Below are 12151 nucleotides of genomic sequence, written 5' to 3' on the forward strand. Positions count from 1 at the left end.
AACCAATATCTCTTCCTGCCAGATCAACACAACAGTTAACAGCAGAAAAGAAAAGAAAAAGTAACATGATAATAGATTCTGTCTTTCATAGTTTTGCCCCCATTTTACTTGCAGTATTTTTTCAGTTTTTACCATCATGTGTTGCATGATGCTGCAGAAATGATTATTTTGGTGTAAGATAAAAGGCCTTTTGACACTTTTTGACTTTGTTGCCTATTACCTATTGCCTATTGGGCATGGATGGAGAGTTTAGGTAAAGTCTCAGAGTTGGAGCAGATAATTGTATTGACAAAACTAAAATCACTGCATACATCTGCAAGCTGATCAATTCCACCTTTGCATAAGTGCTTCTCCAATAAGTTGCTTTCCAATGATGCTCCAAGATCCTCAACATGCTATTGCTACTACTCCTTATCCTACCTTCCATGCATGTTAAATCAGCCCTACTTTTCTTCTTCCTTCATAATTAATATTAACATCAAGACCATCATATAAATAATACTAATATAACTAATAATTTCTTTTTGTTTCCACTGCACCAGACCCAACATTATACAGTGTTCTTCACCTTCACTGCTGTAACATGTTTACTGCTGTAAATGAAGTAAACACATACTTAAATGTTTTGACCTGAGAAATTAAAGGGTTAGTTTAGTTTTACAGCAATAAAAGCTTTTTATGCATTAAAAGTAAAACTAAATGACTATTAGTTTTTAAAAAATTATATTATTAAAATATAATTTTAAAAAAGTTAAAAAGTACTTTTAAGACTAAAAATGACTTATTTACATTAAAAGTTATTAATTGTAGAAATTATTAACTGTCATTTTCACATTAAAAAGGGAAAATAATTACAAGAGGGCAGCTGTAGTAAGGAACAGTGAAGGTAATCCTGATGTATTTTCACATTAATTTTTTTAACACAAAAAAAGAATGTCATATCACATTCACATGTGTACATAAATACTTAGACTAGATATAAAGAAATAATGTATAAATATTTATAAAGCAAAATGCTATCAACTGTGAAACCTTCTCCTCTCCCTTTTCTCTCCCTACAAAAGATAAATCATCTGACATAGAAACACACTCTCTTTCTCCTCCTTAAAAAACACCCAAAAACAATGGCGCTTCTGTCTTCATTCTTTCAAGCAGCATAGAAAGAGAAAAATAACAGTAACAGCACGACCAGAGTCCCTGCGCCGAAATTGCTACCCATTTTCCATCAACTTGGAAAAACACAACCCGACCCGTTTTTTTTTTTTCTTTTTTTAATCTCTAAAAGGAGGTGTGTTACACACTGTTTTCTTGTCTGCTCCGTGTGAAAAAGGACTACCTACGCTTGTAACTGTGGTCGTTTTCAGTTGCAAGTTTGTTTCAGTTTTTTATATTCTGTAGGGAGCGTGGTGTGTTGATTCAGAGTTCATTTTGTGTTTTTTTTTCTGGCTTTGCCCGAGATCCGTTACCCTTTTGGATTTGTAGCTTCTTTAACTGAGATCTGTTTGTTTTTGGAGTTTCTTTTCTTGTATGGTTTCTGGGCTGTGCTTGGTTTTTTGAGTTGTTGTCAATTTTATTGGTGATATAAAAAGAGAAGAAAAAAGGATACTGGTGGGTTACTTGCTGTTGGTGCTTCAAGCTTTGTAGGATGAAGTGTTTGGTTGAAGATTGGAACTTGGGGTTGTGGGGGTTGAAGAGGATTGGTAGCGAATGAAGGGTAGGAGTAGAATAAGTGCGTATTGTAGTGAGACTGGTATTGGATGAGAGTTGAAACTGTGGGGATTTCAGAGTTTATTAGCATGTCTCTTTGATGGTTGAAGGAATTTTGTATTTTGGGTGGTTGAGTTTTGTTTAGATTCAAATTTGTTTTGGTTGGTGAAGTAGTAAAGGTAAAAGAAGAATGATATTGTGGAGTAAGAAAGAAGAGAAAAAAGGGATTGTTATTTGGTTCTGGGTGAAGGTTGTAGGAATTTTATAGCTCCTAAATTGGTCTATTTAAAAGTGTGCTTAAAATCATTGATTTTGGGACTGGGTCAAGGTTTGAAATTGCTGAAACTTTACTGAAATGAAACTTTCATCAGCAGGTTTTAGTACTCCACCCCAGGAAGGTACGTTTTATGGTCTTTGTTGTATTATGTTTTTCTTCCATTTCCTCTCTCCTTGTATTCTCCATTTCTATTTTTGGGGAGCTAGTTGTTTCTTCCCGGTTCCTGTGGAATTTGTGCTCAATACATACAGTTTTATGTCTAACATGGTGGCGGGACTCCCTTGATTTTTTTGAGGTGGTGATTTGGAGAATTTCTCCCTTGTAGCTACAGTTTATCTTCTTTCTGATGTAGCTAAGAGATCAGAGAAGGGATTCGGTTTTCGTTTGATATTTTGAGATCTTGGCTCTGTCAACAACGTGCCAAAATCCATTTTGTCCTTTGAGGCATTTAGGGGGCAGTAATGAGCTTTAACTGCCATATTCATGACATTGGGATGGGTTTTTTGCAGGAGAAAAGCGAGTACTAGATTCAGAACTTTGGCATGCATGTGCTGGTCCACTTGTTTCTTTACCAGCTGTTGGAAGCCGTGTAGTATATTTTCCACAAGGTCACAGTGAACAGGTGAGTTGGATTATAGCATGCACAGAGAAATCCTTATGGGTGTTATCTGGATTTTCTGTTACTATGGTATGTTAAAGTAATAAAACGAATCTTCTGCCCGTGGACATGAAGATGCGGTTTTGGTTGCTTGTCTTCTAAATTGTGACTCAAATTGGTTCTTTTGCCTTGTCTCTTTGGTCCATATGACCCTGTGGGCTGCTAATCTAAGGGCTGGGTTACTTCTACACTTTCATAACAAAACTGGCTTTAGTCTTTCACTATAGTAACTCTTTTGTATACTAATGCTTAACTCACTCTTGAGAATAATTCTTTAGTCTTAAACTGTTGCAGTTTAATGAATTAGCTCTTAGAAATTAGAAATATAATATCTTCACCAACTACCCTGAGACTATCAGCACCTGAACCTTTTACATTTTATAACAGCTATGTTCTTTTTCTGCATAAGCTACACGCATAACCAGTATCGGAATTTTTCTGCTTAGGTTGCTGTGTCTACCAACAGGGAAGTGGATGGCCATATACCCAATTATCCAAGCTTACCACCACAGCTTATTTGTCAACTTCATAATGTGACTATGCATGTAAGGCTTATTTATTTATTTGTTCTTTTTACAGTAATAATCTTATTTATCTTGGTTTCCTTGTTTTAAAATTCTCCCAATGCTGATTTCTGCACTCTCTTTTTCTTTTAACTTTTGTTCATTTCTTTTGTATTCAGGCAGATACCGAGACTGATGAAGTATATGCACAGATGACTTTACAACCTCTGAGTCCTGTATGATTCTCTTTCTTAACTGATAACTTATTGTGTGGGTTTTATGTTTAGATTCTAATACAATCTTTTGACTATGGCCGTGTGTTCAGCAAGAGCAGAAAGAGGCATACCTTCCAGCAGAGTTGGGCACTCCAAGTAAACAGCCAACAAACTACTTTTGCAAAATTCTGACTGCCAGTGACACCAGCACTCATGGGGGATTTTCTGTTCCTCGTAGGGCAGCTGAAAAAGTTTTTCCTCCTTTGGTAAAATATTATAGCATTATGCTCTAAAACTTTTAACTTGTCCATAAAATCTCTGGATTTCTTAACTTTGTAATTTTGACCTACAGGACTTTTCACAACAGCCTCCTGCTCAAGAGTTAATTGCAAGGGATTTGCATGGTAACGAATGGAAATTCAGACATATCTTCCGAGGTGGGTTGTAAAATCTGATTTGCCTTGCGTCTTTTTCATTGCAAATGTAGGAGTTATTTTTTCTTTAAATAATTAATAAATTTTTACTTCAGTATGTTTCTTAGTGGGATAGGGTTTCTGTTGTATGTTTCTTGCCTGATGCTGAAAGTAAGTGCTCTTTCCATTTGTAATGTTTGAATTTGGTGTTTTTTTTTTCTGCAGGTCAGCCCAAAAGGCATCTACTTACAACTGGATGGAGTGTCTTTGTGAGTGCTAAAAGACTTGTTGCTGGCGATTCAGTTCTGTTTATCTGGTAAGTAATTTATTGCTCCTCTCGTTCCAAATTTTTTATCATGTGTGTTGAAATGGCCTTTGGCAGTAATATTCGGTTGGTTAATTTGTCTCCTTGAACCAAGCCATATGATTTGTATGTCATTTGGCCATTCAAAAGAATATAGGAAAATCTTTTTATTGATGTGTGTTAGGAACTAAGAAATAAAGAGAGAAAGAAAAAGAAAGATTTTTATTGAATAGAATGATAAGAACAATAGGAGAGCACTCTCTCCTCCAAGGCTTTTCCCTTCACAAAGAGCTTCAATCTACAAAATTAACATCCTTTTCTCGTCTCCTTCTTCCCCTATTTATATATCTAACGAACACCTCAACTAACTAACTCATTAATATTATAATTCTTAACTAATTTTTCTTTTCCTTATATCCTAACAATATGCTCCTCCTAAAATAAGCTTTATCCCATGGCTCATCTTCATCACCATGATCTTCGTCTGCCCTTCCTGAAAGCATTGTGATACTTTCCTGCCATAGGAGGGAAACCCACTGGCAACTGCTAGCAAATTCAAGGTTTGGGTTGTGGTGGGGATGAGGGTGGATTTTGTATAACAGCCTCTGAACCTGCCTTCTGCTTTGACTCCATTACCAAGCTGTCATCCATAGATGCAGTGAAGTTTATGCTTGCCCAGTAAGTTGAAATTTCAATCTTCCAATGCCATTGATGTTCCAACCACCTTCATTATCAAATCTGGGTCCAACAACTTACTGATCCATATTATGGAAATCTGAATTTGGTAAAAAAATGATGCTTGGTTCCCCTCTTCAACTTCCTTATCGGTTGACTATACAATTGGGTTATCAAGAAACTGATCTGTACAGCCCATAATTTTCACTCTATTTATTGATGCATTCACTTCTTCCTCCATTTAATCTTTGTTTCTCTTGCTAATCTCATTTCATTTGTGGTTTCTCATGCTCTACAAAGGGTGTGATTCTTGATTACTGAACCTTCTTTACTTCTACCTTCTGATTTCAAGAATGGCAATGGATTACCATCACACTTAAAACTGCTACTCTTTGAATCAGTTTCCCCTTCTATATACTTCCATCAATGGTGGGTAGTTCCACCTTTCTTGTCCTAGAACTTGCCTCTGCTTCAATGCATTTTGACCCACTTCCCTCAATGCTATTTTTTGTCTTGCTCAACATCTTGTGCAGCAATGGTTTGAGCTCTAAATGGTTGGTTCTCTCTTTCAAGGACATTGGAGAAGTCTCCATTTCTTTGCTGCAAGATTCCATCTCAGTTTGCTCTTGTGCTTCATGGCAGTCAATCTTTCAAAAATGTGGCTGCAATAGCTATCTTTGAATCTTTTCATCAAATCTGTGGAAAATGCTTCTCAATCTGAATCTGGGTTGTCTTGACACCAATCATAGAACCAAAGCATTACCATGCCATCCATGCTCATGAATACAATGCATCTTATCAAATGAATGAATATCTTGCACGTCAAAGATTTTTTCAGCCCTTGCAATCCAACCAATTGGATCTGGCCCCACAAAGGCTGGCAGCTTCCATGTGACCCAAATTTGTGCTTCCTCCATCTCTAACACTGGCTCTCCCTCGAAGATCTGGCAGGCCAAACCAATTTGTTAGGAACCAAGAATTGAAAACATAAAGAAAAGAATTTTTTTTTTTATTGAATAGAACAAGAAACAAGAGAGCAATCTATCATTGAAGGGTTTTGCCTTCAGAAAGAGCTAATCCCAATCTACAAAATTAACATCCTTTTCTCTCCTCTCTTCCTTCTCCTATTTATATCTAACTAATACCTCGAGTAACTAACTTAATATTCTAACTATCTTAACTAATTTCTGTTCTCCTTAACTTATATCCTAATAACATGTTTCATGTGTTGTAATATTTAATCAGTTTCTATTTTGACCCAGGGATCCTTAATTGGGTTTCCATTGACGTATGGTCTTCCTGATTATTGTGATGATTCAGGCTTTATGGGAGTTGTTGCTTCTTATTTCTTCCAGCCATTTGCTTTTTTATCCAGACTTGAATGATACTATGTTGAGCATGGTTACTTTTATTATTAATTATCTAACAATTGGTCTAATTAAAGTGTATTTTCTTCAACAGGAATGAAAAGAATCAATTGCTTCTTGGCATTCGGCGTGCTAATCGTCCTCAACCTGTGATGCCGTCATCAGTCTTGTCAAGTGATAGCATGCACTTGGGGCTTCTTGCTGCAGCAGCTCATGCAGCTGCGACTAATAGTCGTTTCACCATCTTTTATAACCCACGGTACAACTGCCATACATTTGTAGACTTTCATGTTGTGATATATTTACTTAAATTGACAATTTTTTTCTTTTGAATTCAGAGCTAGCCCATCAGAATTTGTCATACCTTTAGCAAAGTATGTTAAAGCTGTATACCATACTCGAGTTTCAGTCGGCATGCGCTTCAGGATGCTGTTTGAAACAGAGGAATCCGGTGTTCGTCGGTATGTTTTTATAACTCATTGAAAATGATAGTGGAAATGCTTTGATTTCTTATTTTCTACATTCTGGTAATGGAGGCCAGTATTCAATATGATTTAAGAAATCATATAGGGTTTAAATTTGAAAATTTTCAATACGCATAAGCTGCAACCTGTATTTGTAATTCTTGGCTTGTTTTGAATGATGACTATGATTTTCTCTTTTGATGAGCTTTTAGTTGCTCATACTTTTGTATACATATAATTGGGGAGCCAAATATTCTACAAGGCTGGGAGCTATAGAAAACATTAATCTGGTCACTGCATTTATGTCGTAAATATTAGATTAATGAATTTCATTATGTGCTTATTCTGATAAAGAATTAATGTGGAGCTTTATTCTAACTGTTGCTATGTGCATAAGATTTTCTCTAAAATAAGTTGAAATTCATATATTGTTTCCAATGACATGAAATATAGGTGAATGGCGTTATAAAGTATGATTTTTTATTGACACTTGAATCAAATGCAGCGGACACATTTTTAATTCATTTATCTAGAGATGGTGTAAATCAATTGCTTTGGCATCACTTGGCCTTCTTTTTATTTTTTTCACTGATGGTCTATAATTTGTTACAATGAGATGAAATGGAAACATGAATACAAATGAAATGAATGATTATTTTGACCCTCAATAATACTGTATTATGTATAAAGTTGTTAAAATAAATTCTGATTGACATTGATATGGTCAGTCAGTTCGTAGAGTTGGTGTTCATATGTTTGTACCACTAATTTGTATATGTATCTATATGTTCATGCAGATACATGGGCACAATAACTGGCATTAGTGACCTGGATTCTGTTCGGTGGCCAAATTCCCATTGGCGCTCAGTCAAGGTTTAAATTTGAGATATCTCATTTATGTGATATAGTTATATTAGAAAGATTAATAATATCTTGCTTAGGAAACAGTTTCTGTCTCATTAAGGGTTGAGGAAGGATTTTAAAAATGGTTTTGACTTGAGATGCAGGTTGGCTGGGATGAATCCACAGCAGGAGAGAGGCAACCCCGGGTGTCTCTATGGGAAATTGAGCCATTAACAACATTTCCAATGTATCCTTCTCCATTTCCCCTCAGACTCAAGAGACCATGGCCTCCAGGACTGCCTTCTTTCCATGGTATGCTTGCTAAATTTGAGCTGAAAATATTAATGAACTATGTGATGACCTGATCTATGTTCAACTTAAAAAGCAGTTTTACATTTCTAAGTCAATTTCATTTATGCATCAACGTATTGACTCTCCCCTATGGATCGTAGCAGGCATGAAGGATGATGATTTTGGTATAAATTCTTCACTGATGTGGCTTCGAGACACTGAGAGAGGTCTTCCATCTCTTAATTTTCCGGGGGTTGGTGTTAGTCCTTGGATGCAGCCAAGGCTTGATCCCTCAATGATGAATTATCAAACAGACGTGTACCAAGCTATGGCTGCCGCTGCACTTCAGGATATGTGGACTTCAGATCCTTCTAAACAACATCCTACTTCCTTACTTCAATTTCAGCAACCACAGAACTTCCTGAATAGGAGTTCTCCCTTAGTGCAGACTCAAATCTTGCAGCAGTCTCAATCTCAGCAGTCTTTTCCAAATAGTCAAGAAATACCTCATCCATCTCAATCTCAGGCTCAAACTCATTTTCAGCAGCATTTGCAGCATCAGCATTCATTCAATAATCAGAATCAGCATCATCTTCTACAGCAGCAACAACAGCAGCAACAATCACAACAACCACAGCAGCAACAACAGCAACTGCAGCAGCAACAAGTGGTTGATCATCAGCAGATTTCAAATGCTGTCTCTACGATGTCTCAGTTTGTTTCAGCACCTCAATCTCAATCGCCACCCATGCAAGCTATCTCTTCACTGGGACATCAGCAGAGTTTTTCTGATTCAAACGGAAACCCTGTGACTAATGCTATTGTTTCTCCCCTGCATAGTATTTTGGGTTCATTTTCCCAGGATGAAACATCTCACCTTCTCAATCTTCCTAGAACCTCTTGGGTTCCTGTTCAACCTTCAACTGCATGGCCACCCTCCAAACGTGTTGCAGTGGATCCTCTCTTTTCTTCTGGGGCATCTCAATGTGTTCTGCCTCAAGTGGAGCAGTTAGGGCAACCACAGAGTACCATGGCTCAAAATGCAATTACATTGCCACCCTTTCCTAGTAGGGAGTGTGCTATAGAAGGAAGCACTGATCCGCAAAATCATCTTTTGTTTGGAGTAAATATAGAGCCCTCATCACTGCTAATGCATAATGGGTTGTCAAGCCTCAAGGGAGTTAGCAGTAACAGCGGCCCACCAACTATACCTTTTCAATCATCTAATTACCTGAACACCACAGGCACTGATTCTTCAATGAATCCTGGAATGACACACAATATTGGTGAAGCGGGCTTCCTGCAAACCCCAGAAAATGGAGGGCAAGGAAACCCATCGATCAAAACCTTTGTGAAGGTGAGCTTTTCCAGTGGATGTATTTTCTTTCAAATTAAATGTTCTATTTTTTTCTCATTGCTATGTTTTTGTGATTCACAATAAAAGTGGCCAATTAATAGTCTTGATTTTTATGCCGCATACATAATTTTGACAGGTTTACAAGTCAGGGTCCTTTGGAAGATCATTGGATATCACAAAATTCACCAACTACCATGAGCTACGCGGTGAGCTTGCTCGCATGTTTGGCCTTGAAGGTGAGTTGGAGGACCCTGTGAGATCAGGCTGGCAGCTTGTATTCGTTGACCAAGAGAATGATGTTCTTCTCCTCGGTGATGGCCCATGGCCGTAAGTATTCTTGGTTTCTTTTCTTTCTAAATGAAATCCCATAGCACTTCAGAATATCTGCTTAGACAATCTTCATTGTCTACCATCTGTTCTTATCCTTAAAGTGGTGGTGGTAGCTTGTATATTCTGGATTTCATTTCTCTCTTTAGCTTTTGTAAAGCAAATGAAATGACCAATTCACCAGGTTTCTCTTCTCACATATTTAATTTCATACATGGTCTTTTGGTGTAACAGGGAATTTGTAAATAGTGTAGGGTGCATCAAGATACTTTCCCCTCAGGAAGTGCAGCAAATGGGCAACAATGGCCTTGAGCTTCTTAACTCAGTCCCAATTCAGAGGCTCTCTAGTGGCGTGTGTGATGACTATGCAGGCCATGAGGACCCAAGAAGTATAAGCACTGGGATAACAACTGTGGGTTCTTTAAACTACTGAATGATATGATAAATTAATACTATGAATCTCTTCTCTCACTTGTATTATTACTCCTTCTCCACCCTTTGTCAGTGGTGGGAAGTACTACCTAGTTGTAGTTTATAGGCTACTTGTAAGCCTTTTGTTTTTGTTTTCATGCTTTTTATGCTTAGGACCGCTTATAAGCTAAACATGTAACTATATGGCATCTTGACAACTTGCTATCTACAATATATTGATTACTTGATCTTTTAGAAGCACAATCCCTATCTGGATAATTATTGTTACTTTTCTTGTACTGTTTACTTGTACTAGATCATTGGGGGCATGTATAATGTATTTAACCAAGAATTTACTTCACAACTGAAGATAATATTAGACTTCAATTGGTAAACCTTATCATACATGTAGATTAAGTGGTGGGTGATAGAGGAAATTGCAGTGTTGGACTTATTGATCGTTTTGACATCTAAACATTTTGGGAAAGGTTGATGTGACACTTAAAACATGAAGAGGACACCAAAACCATGTGATGTGTCTCTCTTAACATAAAAGGACGGTGAACAGATCACTTTGTGCTTCCATTAATGTGAAAGTGGCCTGTTTTGTATTCTTCTTGGTTTTGGCGATGCACCCTTTCACTTTAATTGTGATGGATTTGGTTCATGAATGGCAAAGCTGAAAGCTGTATATTTGTCCATTTCAAACTTGTTTATTCCTCCACTTACAAGTATTTGGTATCTAGAATCTGAAACCTAAAAGCATCCAAATTTTGTGCCACTACTAAGGTATCCTTTATATGAGAGCTTGACAATTTGTGTCTTAATGATGGTAGTTGGTTCATTGCAACTTTCAAATCACTTACCTAACTATGAGGGACACCATCACTACTAATTGCCACAGCTAAAGTTAACTCAATAAATCTTCACCTACAAAGTATAGTTTTGGTTAAAGATACATACTTAACTGATGGGAGGAGGCAAAGGAGAAAGACTATATTGCACATATTGACTCTGTTTTCAGAAAGTTTTAAGCAAGTTAGTAATATTATTCATAATAACTAACTATTAAATGTTGTGGTAGGTTATAAACAAATTCTCAATTTCTCTAATAATTTCAGTGACTTGCCGTATACAAATCTGTGCATTGCCATTTTTAACATCCCGGGTGGATTAACTAAAAATGAAAAATTCACCTTAATTTTTTTTTAATATGTTCTTACAATTTATTACCACTTCACTGGTAGAATGCTGACAAAAAAATGAAGATAACAATTTTACACAATGACTGGTCTTTTAAGGAGGGACGAGACTGTGATTTTTCAATTTTATATTGTTTTTAACAATTTTTCAATAATATTTTGAAATTTTGTTACCAAAAAGTTATCTATAAAATGTGTATTTGTGGGTTCATGATGATTTTAACTCGTTGCATAGACATAACACTTGTAAAGGAAACCTTTCACATTGAAAATACATTTTTTGAGTTTTAACTCATGTTGTCTTGGCATACCTTTAAGACCTTTATGAGATGTTGAGGATGATTTTTTGCGAGGGTCCATTAATCGTGAATGTCATATTTTATTCATTTGACAAATGCGTTCTAATCAAACTGTACCCTAAACACGAGTATAAAAAGTTGTTAAGCTCATACCCAATCATGTTATCTACAAGTTGATCTATGTTCGACAAGGGATACATGTCCTTTTGGCATGCTCTAAGTAATATAACCTACCCTGCTCTTTAGCAATTCCAATCGTCCTCCCCGTGGCAAGATTATGGAAAACACAATGGGAATGAAAAAAATATCACTACACAATTTAAATCATGGGTAATATTATGAATAAACAAGATGTTATTAGATAGTTTGGGAACATGAAACACATTTTTTAAAGGAAATGAAGGTTAAAGGTGGATGTTACCACAACTAGTAACGAGGGTATTAGAACCATTAGCAATAGTAATATGTTGGTTACTAGATAAAACATTGTAAGGATGAAAAATAAGAGGAAAGAGGTGTCATATGATCAGTAGCACTAGAGTCTATAATTAATATATTCTCAATACTAGAAACATTAAAAGATAAAGAAAATAGCTAGAAGTCTTACTAAGAGAGTTCATGAGAGCTCATAAACATTCCAACTTTTTTTTTACTGATATTTGGGACCTCCTCTGCTACTTGAGGGAAAAGTAGGGCTACCTCACTTTCAGAGTCAAACGATGCTTCATTAGCATGGCTTTGTATGATACCTTTGAATCCTCTGGTACGTTCCAAGACCTTCTCCTTTCCATGAAGTTTGAAGCACCTTTCCTTAGTATGACCCGTCTTCTTACAATAG

General features: G+C 36.5%; 1 protein-coding gene across 2 annotated transcripts; it reads left to right on the forward strand.

Moving 5' to 3' along the window:
- Positions 1-988: 988 nt before the first annotated feature.
- On the forward strand, positions 989-10076 carry LOC137811590 (auxin response factor 6-like). Of its 2 annotated transcripts, none has more exons than XM_068613383.1 (14): positions 989-2105; positions 2494-2606; positions 3089-3187; positions 3325-3381; positions 3471-3626; positions 3713-3797; positions 3999-4089; positions 6214-6378; positions 6458-6580; positions 7381-7456; positions 7591-7738; positions 7879-9074; positions 9211-9401; positions 9636-10076. In XM_068613383.1, exons 1-14 carry the CDS (start codon positions 2063-2065, stop codon positions 9832-9834), a joined length of 2742 nt encoding a protein of 913 aa, XP_068469484.1. In that variant the 5' UTR covers positions 989-2062; the 3' UTR covers positions 9835-10076. The 2 variants fall into 2 exon arrangements, with proteins under 2 accessions (XP_068469484.1, XP_068469485.1); XM_068613384.1 differs by having other exon boundaries at positions 992-2105; positions 7882-9074.
- Positions 10077-12151: the final 2075 nt, after the last annotated feature.

This window comes from Phaseolus vulgaris, chromosome 2, assembly GCF_000499845.2.
Source record: "Phaseolus vulgaris cultivar G19833 chromosome 2, P. vulgaris v2.0, whole genome shotgun sequence".
Classification (NCBI taxonomy): Eukaryota; Viridiplantae; Streptophyta; class Magnoliopsida; order Fabales; family Fabaceae; genus Phaseolus; species Phaseolus vulgaris.

Excerpts from the sequence above, each read along its gene's own strand:
- LOC137811590 (XM_068613383.1), top strand. The coding sequence starts at position 2,063 with ATGAAACTTTCATCAGCAGGTTTTAGTACTCCACCCCAGGAAG. Across the intron at positions 2,106-2,493 it reads TAGTACTCCACCCCAGGAAG|GAGAAAAGCGAGTACTAGAT; the intron begins GTACGTTTTATG and ends GGTTTTTTGCAG. Across the intron at positions 6,379-6,457 it reads ACCATCTTTTATAACCCACG|AGCTAGCCCATCAGAATTTG; the intron begins GTACAACTGCCA and ends TTTTGAATTCAG.